Genomic DNA, 12,681 nt, shown 5'->3' on the forward strand with positions numbered 1-12,681 from the left:
AACCATGTCTGTGATCTCGAGGAGCTGGGAAGTTCTCCCTGCTGTATCGGTCAATGTTTTTCCATTTACTATCATTCATGAAGCAGCTTATCTGAGCATTATCACATTGCTGTTAATGGGAACTTGTAATGTGTAATCAACTTTCTGACATTGCCAACGTGGCTACTAGCGAAAGGTAACTGATCAATTGCAAAACACAACATTCCAAGGTTAGAAAAGGTGCTCAAAAAATGTTTTAAGGGAGAAATCAATCTGTTATACAGGGAAACCTCAATTATCTGAATGACACAGGCGAGGAGTATTTTGTTTGGATAATTGAATGTTCGGATAACACAGTTTACCCAAGCTTCGAGACCTTGAGATCTTGTTCGGATAATCTGAAATTCAGGTAATCGATGTTCGGATTATCGAGGTTGTACTGTACTGTGAAAAAAGTTAAATCCTTTGAGGCTGACAAGATAACACTAACTTTAATTTGAAAAGTCATTAATATTTAATAAGAACATAGAATATATCTCTCATACGAGAAGCTGTGCTTGCAATGCAGTTACAGCTCTTCCTTCATAATGACTTACAATGCCATCATGAACTTCACGTTATTTGAACATGAAGACCAAGTCTCCGGTTAACCATTCTGGACAATCTAAGTGTCTGGTAATGGTGGAGAATATGCACTGTGGATTAATGTTCAGAAGAAACTTAATATAGCAAATAATGCTCTATTCCAGATCATCTATAACTAAGGTGAGTTTGGAGAAAAAGTAATCACAAAAACAGCTTTTAACAATGAGACTATTTGATTTTAATCTTTCCTTCTCCCTTAATAAGATTGTGTGACGGGACCTCAATAACCTTTGGGTGAAGGCTACATGTTTCGAAGTAATTGAAGAGTTAAATAACATTAGAAGAAAGGCAGTATCAGAAACCACACTCTCTCACCTCTGTATTATGGAGTCATACAGCACGGAAACAGACCCTTCAGTCCAACCAGTCCATGCCGACCATAATCCCAAACTGAACTATCCCTACCTGCCTGCCTCTGGCCAATATCACTCCAAATGCCTTTTAAATATTTAACTGTACTCACATGCACCACTTCCTCTGGAAGTTCATTCCATACATAAACCACTCTGTGTAAAAATAAATTCCCCCTCATGTCTTTTTTTAAATCTTGCTCTTCTCATCTTAAAAATATGACCCCTAGTCTTGAAATCCCCCTCATTATTTTATAAACCTCTGTAAGGTCATCGTTCAACCTCCTACGTTCCAGTGAAACAAGTCCCAGCCTATCCTCATAACTCAAACCCTTCATCGCCAGCAACATCCTGGTAAATCTCTTCTGAACCCTCTCTGGCTTAATAATATCCTTCCTATAAAGAGAGGCTAGAACTGAAAGTATCCTGAAGAGACTTCACCGACATCCTGTACAATCTCAACAGGATGTCCCAGCCTCTACACTGTAAGGTCTGAGCAATGAAGGCATGCCTTCTTAACCACCATTTCTATATGTGATACAAACTTCAAGGAATTGTGCATGTGAACCTTGAGACCTCTCTGTTCTACAACATTACCCAAGACACTACTTTAAATTATATAAGTCTTGCCTTTGTTTTACCAAAATGTATTAAACTCCATCTGCCACTCTTTAGCCTGTTGACCCAATTGATCAAGGTCTCTTTGTAATCTTAGATAACCTTCTTCATTGTCCACTATACCACCAATGCTGGTGTCATCTGCAAACTTACTAACCAGGCTTTCTATATTCTCATCCAAATGATTTATATACATTTAAATTTAGTTAAATATAGAATCACAGAACAATAGTGCATAGGAGGCCATTATCATTGGAATACCAGTTCTTGAGATGTCATCCTATTAGCCCCACTCCCTGTTCTGTCCCAATAATACTGGAAATTTTACTGAGATTTTATCCTGTTCAATTTTGAAAATATTGCAGAATCTGCTTCTATTACCTTTTTCACTGTGCATTCCAGATGACAAATTTGTTGCTTATTTTGTTTCCTTCATGGTATTTTTTCAGCCAACCTGCTATAACCTGTGTAGTCTGGTTATCAGCCCAACTTTGACTGGAAAGAACTTTTCCCCAAATAATTGCACCAAAAACCTTCACGTTTTCAGCACTTCTATCAAATCTCCCCTTAGGTTTCCTAATCTAAGCAGCCCAGCAGTGGTTTCTAGAAACAGGAAATTTACAATACAAAATGAGCCTATTTGGTCGAAGGTGTCTCATCTTTAATTCTCTAGCTTTTCCTTGACTGCAATATTGCATTTATAGAGATAGAATCACAGAGATATACAGCACTGAAACAGACCTTTCAATCCAAGACTTCCATGCTGATCAGATATCCTCGATAAATCTTTTCCCATTTGCCAGGACTTGGCACATATACCTCTAAACCCTTTCTATTCATGTACCCATCCAGATGCCTTTTAAATGTTGTAATTGTTCCAGCTTCCATCACTTCCTCTGGCAGATCATTCCATACATGCACCACCCTCTGTGTGAAAAAGTTGCCCTTTACGTCCCTTTTAAGTCTTTCCCCTCTCAATTTACACCTATGCCCTCTAGTTCCCTCCCACCCTAGGGAAAAGACATATTTACCCTATCCATGTCCCTCTTGATTTTATAAACCTCTATAAGATCACTCCTCAGTCTCTGACACTCCAGGGAAAACAGCCCCAGGCTATTCAGCTTCTCTCCATTCCTGATGAAGGGCACCAGAATCCAGAAGCTCTATCGCAGTTTGATAGAGTCGCGGCAACATCCTTGTTATTGAACTCTATGCCTATACCTAGCAAAACAAGGACATCATATTCTTTTTAAACAGCCTTTTCAACTTGCCCTGGCATTTTCAGACTTTGGTACATTTGTACCTTGACTTTGTCCCTGTACTTCCTTCAAAATTGTATCATTTAATTCATATTGCCTTTCTTCATTCTTCTTAGCAAATTACTTCATGCTTCTCCAGATGAAGCAAACCTGCTGTGCATCTGCACATTTCCCAGTCTATTTCCTTCTATACCTTCCTCATTACCGATAGTATTTTCATGTTTTGTGTCCCAAGCAAACCAAAAGTTTGCTCAATATTCCTGAGTCTAGGTTATTAATAGCTATCCAAAAGCATCAGTGGTCCTAGCACCGAGCTTTGAGGAACAAAATTGTTTATCATTGCTACTTTCAGTTCTCTAGTCTTTAGCCAAGTTTGTATCTAAAATGTCACTGTTTCCTTAATCTTTTGGACAAGAAATTTTGAACATTTCTAGAATATGTCATTTTATTAATCCCTTTTTCAAATTTCATGTATATATTATTAACTGTTACCCTAATCAATTTGCTCCATTACGTCAAAGAACTCAATCAAGCCATTCAAACACAATTAGCTTTTAATAAGAATGTACTAGCTTTCATTTTTAAATTGATTTTCTTTTAAATTTGCAATTTTTTTTCTTTAAAATGATTGCTTTTGAGGCCTTCACAACACTAGTATCAGGCTGACCGGCCTTTAGGTGACACATTTGTTGAACAGAGATATAATCATTTATAATCCTCCAGTGGCATCACAACACTGGCATCTACCCGACAATGTGGAAAATTGCCGAGGTATGTCCTGTACACAAAAAGCAGGACAAATCTAACCCGGCTAATTACTTCCCAATCAGTCTCCTCTCCATTATCAGCAAAGTGTTGGAAGGGGTCATCAACTGTGCTATCAAGGAACGCCTGCTCAGCGACGCCCAGTTTATGTTTCACCAGGGTCACTCAGCTCCTGATCTCATTACAACCTTGGTATAAACATGGACAAAGGAACAAAGCTCCAGAGGTGAGGTGAGCGTGATAGCCCTTGACATCAAGGCCGCATTTGACCGCATATGGCATTACGGAGCCCTGGCAAAACTTGAATCAATGTGTATCGGGGGCAAACACTCCGCTAGTTAGAGTCATACCTGGCACAAAGGAAGACAGATTATGTTGTGGAGGGTGTCACCTCAGCTCCAGGACATCTCTGCAGGAGTCCCTCAGACTATTTTCCTGGGCAAGACAATCTTCAGCTGCTTCATCAATGACCTTTCCTCTGTCATAAGTGGTGATGTCCGTTGATGATTGCACATTTTTCTGCACCATTTGCATCCTCAGATACAAGATCTGGACAATATCCACGCTTGGGCCAACAAGTGGCAAGTAACATTCATGCCACAAAAAATGCCACACAATGACCATCACCAACAAGAGACACTAACCACCATCCCTTGACAGCCTTGGGTGACTGTCTGCGTTGAGTTTGCACATTCTCCCAGTGTCTGCACAAGTTTCCTCCAGATGCTCCAGTTTCCTCCCACAGTCCAGTGGAGTACTTCAGGGGTCAGTGGAGTGCTTCCTCCCACAGTGGAGTGCTTCAGGGGTCAGTGCTGGGTCCATTACTGTTTGTAACGGACTTGGATGAGAACGTAATGACTTGGATGAGAATGTACAAGGTATGATTAGTAAGTTTGCAGATGGCACTAAAATAGGAGGTATCGTGGACAGTGAGGAAGGTGATCAGAATTGCAGCAGGACTTTGACCAGCTGGGGAAGTGGGCCGAGAAATGACAATTGGAGTTTAATATATTTAGGAGTGAGGTCTTGCATTTTGGAAATTCAAATCAAGGTAGGAATTTCACGGTGAATGATAAGGCCTGAAGGAGTGTAGTGGAATGGAGGGACCTTGGAGTTCAGGTGCACGGTTCTCTGAACGTGGAGTCCCAGGTAGACAGGACAATGAAGGCGGCTTTTGGCACACTGGCCTTCATCATTCAGGGCATTGAGTATAGAAGCTGGGAAGTTATGTTGCTGTAGCGCAGGATGTTAGCGAGGCCGTACTTGGAGTATTGTGTTCAGTTTTGGTCACCTTGCTATAGGAATGATTTGGAGATGCCAGTGTTGGACTGGGGTGTACAAAGTTAAAAATCAGACATAACCACGTTATAGTCTAACAGGTTTATTTGGAAGCACTTGCTTTCTGAGTGCTGCTCCTTCATCAGGTGGTTGTAAGTGCTTCCAAATAAACCTGTTGGATTGTAACCTGGTGTTGTGATTTTTAACCTTGTTATATGAAGGATGTTATTAAACTGGAAAGATTGTAGAAGAGATTTACAAGGGTGTTGCCAGGACTCAACTGTCTGAGTTATAGGGGGAGATTAGACAAGTTCAGGAGACTGAAGGGGGATCTTATAGAAGTGTATAAAATCATGACAAGCATGGATAAGTTGAATGCACTCAGTCTTTTTTTCCCCAGGGTTGTGGAATCCAGGACTAGAGCGCATCAGTTTAAGGTTAGAGGGCAAGAATGAAAGGGGCAACCTGAGGGGCAACGTTTTATTTTTTACTCAGAGGGTGGTATGCTTATGGAATGAGCTGCCAGCAGAAGTGGTTGAGGTGGGTACATTAACAACAGTTAAAACACATTTGGACAAATACATGGAAACGAAAGGTTTAGAAGGATATGGGCCAAGTGCAGGGAAATGGGGTTAGCGTGGATGGAATTTTGGTCAGCATGGACCAGTTTGGGCCGAAGGGCCTGTCACAGTGCTGTAGGACTCTACGACTGCTTGATTCTTTATTCTGCTGCCAATCTGTGATTCCAATCCATTGGTCTAGAGCCTTTTTCCAACTCGGTGAAATTAGTTCTCCAACTAAGCACATTTACCTTGGATTTTTCCCCGTTTTGCATTAAACCTGACAGCATGTGGGAATCGGTGATCACGATGTTGGCTCAATGAAATATATTCAACCTGTTCCACTTAATTCCCAGAACTAGTTACAGCAGTGCTTTTGCTTTCCCCCTTGTTCATCTGAAAATAGCTGACTAAGCAAGTCTGTTTGCAGTAATTCCCCCCTTTCTCTGGTGTTTTTTACATTGTTACTTTTATAGTTTATATTAGAATAATTGAACTCTTCCATGATCACAATTCTACCGTCATTGGATCATTTGGCAATTTGCAAACAATATTTTTTCTTTCCATTTAGTGATCCGTATTGCCTTTATTGTTACTGAACTCTAACCTTGTGCTCTAACAACATCTTTGATCACATCCCTTGCATTTCTCTTTTCCTTATTGATCATGTATATATTGAAGCTGGGAATACTAAGTGTCCAGTCTGCCAGTACAGCATTACTGCATGCGGCTACTTGTGTCTGCAATTCACCAACGCTATTTATCACGCCCCATACATATAGACACATGCAGTCTAAAACCATCTTATTCTGCCTTGCATTTCCCTCCAATCACTCCTATATTTCAAACACACACAGGCAGCATGATTCTTTCCTGCTCCCTCTCAAGTATGAACGCTTGGTGCTTAATCAAAATAAAGGCATTTGATGTCGAGTTTTGAACAATATTGAATCCTTTAAAGATTAGAGATACTTTTAATAAAGTATGTTGAACAGTATCAAGTGTTATATAATTAGGCAAAGTGCATGAAAGAATTTGGCTTTTGCAAAATATTTCTAAATAGTACAGGAACAGCAAAATGTAGAATGTCATTATAAACATGGGTTGATAAGAAAAATCTGGGAGAAAAAAATCTAAGAACACTAAGATTTTTAAAATGTTTAATTTTTGAAATAAATGCTACGTTTTGTGTCAAAACCTGGAACAAAAGATATTGTAGTGGGCTTGCTGTTTGTTCTGGTGTATTCCCCCAGTATTTTTTCCATTCTGCTGGAAATTACTACAACAGCAAAAGTAAAATCTGATATATCACCTAGCATGAGATGGTACATTACAAAACATTTGTTTGCATTCACACTGGGAGCCTTTCGAACCTTTAAAATAGTTCAAAACCATATAAATTGAAAAGTCTTTTTCCTATAGTTGCACAACTAGAAACAACTTTAAGCCTGACACAGCTTGTGTATTTCACAGGCTTAAGAAAATTCATACATCATATTTCCGTTTAGCTCATCAAGTTTCCAAAAATATTGGAAAGCTTTGGGATGCAGTGTTTTGTGAAGTCAAGAAACTACATGGCATGACAGCCTTTTCTCAGCCCATGAGCTGTCACAAGAACCTTGTTGCATTAACAGCCATATGCCACTGTCCTTACATATGTTAAGGAGATTGAGAGATGGTGTACACATATGTGGGTGTGTCGCTCTGTGTCTTGATGACATTGTACCAGAAGTGGCTAAACTGGGCAGTTTATGTCCGAACCACTTGCATCTTGCCAGCTTCACCCTCTTCAACTGGTCTCTCAGCTTTCTGACTCTCTGACCCACAGACTGCAATCAGTGAAGGTAGACAACTGCACCTCCTCCATACTCAACACTGGAGCCCCAGGAGTACATCCTCAGTGCCTTACTGTACTCACTGTATATCCACGACTACATTGCTGCCAAATTCTGAAAGAACACCTTCTACAAGTCTGCTGATGACACAACCATGGTAGGATGGACGTGGAACGACAAGTCAGAATACAGAAAGGGGATATAGGACACGGTGCAATGAGAATAACCTCTCTCTCAATGTCAGCAAAAATAAAGAACTGATCATTGATTAGATTACTTACAGTGTGGAAACAGACCCTTCAGCCCGACAAGTCCACACTGACCTGCTGAAGCGCAACCCACCCAGACCCATTCCCCTACATTTACTACTTCATGTAACACTACAAACAATTTAGCATGGCCAATTCACCTGACCTGCACATTTTTGGACTGTGGGAGGAAATTGGAGCACCTGGAGGAAACCCACGCAGACACAGGGAGAATGTGCAAACTCCACACAGTCAGTCACCTGAGGCGGGAATTGAACCCGGATCTCTAGCGCTGTGAGGCAGCAGTGCTAACCACTGTGCCACCATGCTGCCCATGACTTCATAAAGCAAACAGGACACACCCCCTCCTACATCAATGAAGCAGAGGTTGAGAGGGTAGAGAGCGTCAAGTTCCTAGGAATGATGATAATTGACAACCTGCTCTGGACTTCCCACATAGATGTCATGGTCAAGAAAGCACAACAGCACCTCTCCTTCCTCATGCAGCTCAGGAAGTTTAGCATATCCAATGTTTGCACATGCACCATTGAAAGGCTACTGTGCAGGTGCATAACTGCTCTGTCCAGGACTGTAAGAAACTTCAGAGTGTGGTGTGCACAGTCTACCCCATCACAGAAGTCAACCTTCCATCAATGGACTCGGTTTACATGGCTCATTTCCATGGAAAGGCTGCCAAAGTCATCATAGATCCATCACACCCCGGTAATGCTCTCCTCCAACCACTCCCATATTGCAGAAGATACAGAAGCTCGAACACATGCTCCAGCAGGTTCAGGAGCAGCTTCTTCCTGGCCGTTATTAGACTGATGAATGGACTTTCTAACTTCAAATAATGTTGACCTTGTTAATATGGATCTTGCCGATTGTATGCCCTGTGTTACGTAACCTGTATATTTCTAAGCTTTTTTTTCCTCAGTCTGTGATCTGCATGTCCGTGCTTACTATGATCTACCTGCATTTCTTGTAAACAAAGCTTTTCACTGAACTTAGGCACGTGAGACAATAAATAAATCAAAACCAAAGTCTCTAGACATTGGCAGGAGGCCAGAAATGCAGATTTTCTGCCTGTGATCTGGATGGCATTATGAACTCAGGGGAGATTCTGGGCAGGCTCTAGGCAGAATGTTGAATTTGAATTTGTACAAGCATCGCACCCCTAATTAAGAAGTGATTGCATCAGAATTGAACTTAGTTCAGCAGTTAATGAGGATAGTGAGTCTCGTGACCTAAATAACAGCTTCTCTAAAAACTAAGCAGCAACCTTCTGACTGCAAAGAAAACAGAAGGTGCACGATTGCATTACCATTTGCCTCTACATTTTCTAGGATTAGGTGAAACTTCCAGAAAACAAACCTTCCATGGTCAGCTTTTCTTTTCCTTGTCCTGTTTCCATTATGTTTATTTAAAACAGAAGTATCTCAGCCTGATGGACCCCATAAGCTAACTGATAGGCAGCAGCCTCATAAAGTAACAAAGAATGGAGAGACTTGGCAACTGGAGAAAGCTGAGGGCACCCAGAGTCTGAACAAGAAAAGAAAGTATCAAACGAAAGCTGTCAGTTGATTGTAGAAAGGGAAACACAGCAGCCAATGTTAGAGGATATGTCTCAGCAACTGGAAGATTAAAAACATTCAATTAGCTTTCCTATACTCCGATGACATCAATAAAAGTGACACATTCTCTCTCCAGTCACTCTTTTGCCCTTAATGTATTTGTAGAACCTCTTTGGATTCTCCTTAACCCCATTTGCCAAAACTATCACATGTTCCTTTTTTGCCCTCCTGATTTCCCTCAAGTACAGAGGAACCTTGATTGTAGAGCATTCGAATATCCAAATATTGGATTATCCGGCAAGATTGCAAGGTCCCAATGCTCGGCTAAACTATGTCAGCTGGCATTCGATTATCCGGAATTCAATTAACTGAACGTAATACTCCCTGCCCGTATCCTTCGGATGATCGAGGTTCCTCCGTTTACTCTTGCTGCCCTTATACTCCTCTAGGGATTCACTCGGACTCAGCCATCCGTGCCATTGGGCAGCATGGTGGCTCAGTGGTTAGCACTGCTGCGCTCACAGCGCCAGGGACACGGGTTCAATCCTCACCTCGGGTAACTTGTGTGTGGAGTTTACGCATTCTCCCTGTGTCTGTGTGGGTTTCCTCCGGGTGCTCCGGTTTCCTCCCACCATCCAAAGACGTGCAGGTTAGGTGAATTGGCCATGTTAAAATGCCCATAGCGTTAGGAGCATTAGTCAGGGGTAAATGTAGGGGAATGGATCTGGGTGGGTTGCTCTTCGGAGGTCCGGTGTGGACTTGTTGGGCCGAAGAGCCTGTTTCCACACTGTAGGGAATCTAATCTAATCATACCTGACATATGCCTCCTTCTTTCTCTTGACTAGAGCCTCAATTTCTCTAGCCATCCAGCATTCCCTACATCTACTGGCCTTGCCCTTCACACTAACAGGAACATATGGTCTCTGAACTCCTGTTACCTTATTTTTTTGAAGGCCTTCCACTTTCTAACTGTCCTTTTACCTGCAAATAGCATCTTCTAATCAACTTTTGAAAGGTTCTGCCTAATACAATCAAAATTAGCCTTACTCCAATATAACTTCACTGGATGTTCTCCCAGAAATATCATCCCTATGTACAGCTGTAATGTTATCCTTAACCAAAAATGCCACTCCATCTTCCCTCTAGCCCCCTTTTATGTCCTTCATATAGCATCCATACCCTGGAATGTTAAGCTGCCAGACCTGCCCCTCCCTGAGCCACATTTCTGCAATAGCTATGGTTTTCCAGCTCCAAGTTTCCAACTAAATGTTTGAGCAAGAGGTGTAGTTAGCTGCTCTATACAAGAATTTTACAGGATGCTATCTTCAAGTCAAAAACCAGTTATATCTATCACACAAATGAGCAATGGGGCATGTGAATTGCAGTGCTGGTGTGATACTAGGTATGTAGGCTGGCAGATCATATCAATCAACATATCCCTTTGGCTGTTTGCAACAGACAGGATACTGTCCATTCCCAAACAGCCTGTACTTGTAAAACTCAGAACACAGTGTCATCATCAGATCAGATATAGTAGGCCAACACTTGCGAATCAAACCTGAATGTGCAGAGATAATGTTGACACCCAATTTTGGACTGTCAGTTGGGCTCACAACATGGCACACATACCTATACCGCAGCTACATATATTAATACACAGGGTCTCGTCCTTGGTGGACAGAGAGGACATGCACACACACTGCAATCATTCCAACACAACAAAATAGGTGACATCCATTTTCTGGTTCACTTCTCAGGACAATGTTTTGACCAGTGTTAATATGCTCGGTTTAAAAAGTAAACAAAGCTTGACAGTTAACCATTTTTCACTATTAACTGATGCATTCTTCATGGCAACATCATTGCTAATTAGAATCCATTTGCCAATCAATCAATCAGCTCTCTCTTGTGAAACAATATAAATGTAGTTTTCCTTTTAATTTGGAATGTCTAGCAAATTGCTTTGATGTGTGGGAGATGAAAACTTTTGACAAAATGTAGCTTTTTTCAAGCTGCACTCAAGTACTGTACTACCAAATGACTGGGTTGTGCTTGCTGTGATCTCTTTGATCAATATCTCAACATTTATTTGAACAATATTAAAAAGGTACTGAAGCTTCTGCTGTTGACATGTTAACAATTTGTCTGATTCACACTTTTATATGCTTCAGGAATTGTTGCATTTTTTTTCTCCTAAAGAACATTTCCGAATGAGTACTTTCTCGGCTGCAGTTCCACACTTTTCATTGTACATAACTAATGAGCCATATAATACAATTTATACTGGGTGAATGGACTTGGAAGGGAGCAGAGCTAGCATCAAATAGGCACACTAGAACAATTCACAGATTCCTACACCCCTACGTTTTCCTGCAAATGTTCTTCTTGATATCATCATTCAGATTCTTTGACAGCCATGATAGGATCTGTATTCACCATTTTTTCCAAACCGAGCCATTCATTCTGTAAAAATGTTTTTCCTTTGGCTATTTTGCCATTCATATTGAAGCTATGTCCTCTGGTTTTCAACACTTCTGTCAATGAAAACAGTTTCACCTAATCTACTCTATCCATACCTCTCTAGAATACCTCCCTTCAACCTTCCCCAGTCCAAGGAGGATATTTTCAGAACAATCTGTAGCATCTCAGGTGCAGGTCAGGTGAATTGCCCAGGCTAAACTGCCCATTGCATTACGTGTATTAGTCAGAGGGGTTCTGGGTGGGTTGCTCTTCGGAAGATTGGTGTGGACTGGTTGGGCCAAAGGGCCTGTTTCCACACTGAAGGGAATCTAATCTCCAAGGAACTGAACCCCTTCATTCCTGGGACCACATTAGTATATTTCTGATGTCCTGTGTAAAGTTGGAGTCCAGAATTCAAAACAATACTTTAGTTGGGGCCCAATTAATGAGACCTAATAATTCAAAGTTGATCAAAATTTAAAACAGTATCAGATTTTACTCTAAGTTGGTAATTTAAAGTTAGATGCCTGACAGAATCTTTTCTTTAGTTAGTCACATAGAACTACGGCTGATTTTGTTTATTTATTCAACTTTGGAGCTTCCAGTTATTGATAATCAGTATGGCAGTGCTACAGCAATTGCAGCCGGGATCAGTTAATTCATGGTTTTGTGCTCTCTGCAACACAATAGGTGATTCGTCCACTGAATTTTTGGGGAAGAAAATAAAATCATGTAGGTGGAGAATCTAAATGTGTTTGAATTGAGATACTTTTCCTCAACGTGCAATCAGAACAAATCATGAGCTTACCTTCCGTACATGGCTAGAAAAGAGCGTGTTCATGTATTTGTCTTTTCGCTTCAGCTCACTGGCTCTTGCAGAAAAGGCAGGTGTCATCTGTGGGTTATCCTGTTTCTGAAATAAAAGAAAAGAGAAGCAAAGATATGGTAAGCAACTTTTACAATTCCATCTCAAAGCCATTTGTCGTCTTCTGTTTCTTCACAAAACTGTGTCTGTGTCATCCAGCCAACATATAAGATGATCCTGACTTTTCTGATGTATCAATTTTGTTTCAAAACTGCAGTGCTTTTTTAAAATGAGAATAATCAATA

At 40.9% G+C, this 12,681-nt stretch overlaps 1 protein-coding gene across 1 annotated transcript in view; it reads right to left on the minus strand.

Moving 5' to 3' along the window:
* Nucleotides 1-12,681, minus strand: part of myo1d (myosin 1D) — a 549,120-nt gene that overhangs the window by 166,507 nt on the left and 369,932 nt on the right. Inside the window, exon 19 of the mRNA XM_060849058.1 lies at nt 12,380-12,484. Coding sequence (XP_060705041.1) covers nt 12,380-12,484 — 105 coding nt within the window. The remainder of the gene's footprint in view (nt 1-12,379; nt 12,485-12,681) is intronic.

This window comes from Hemiscyllium ocellatum, chromosome 32 (assembly GCF_020745735.1).
Source record: "Hemiscyllium ocellatum isolate sHemOce1 chromosome 32, sHemOce1.pat.X.cur, whole genome shotgun sequence".
NCBI lineage: Eukaryota > Metazoa > Chordata > Chondrichthyes > Orectolobiformes > Hemiscylliidae > Hemiscyllium > Hemiscyllium ocellatum.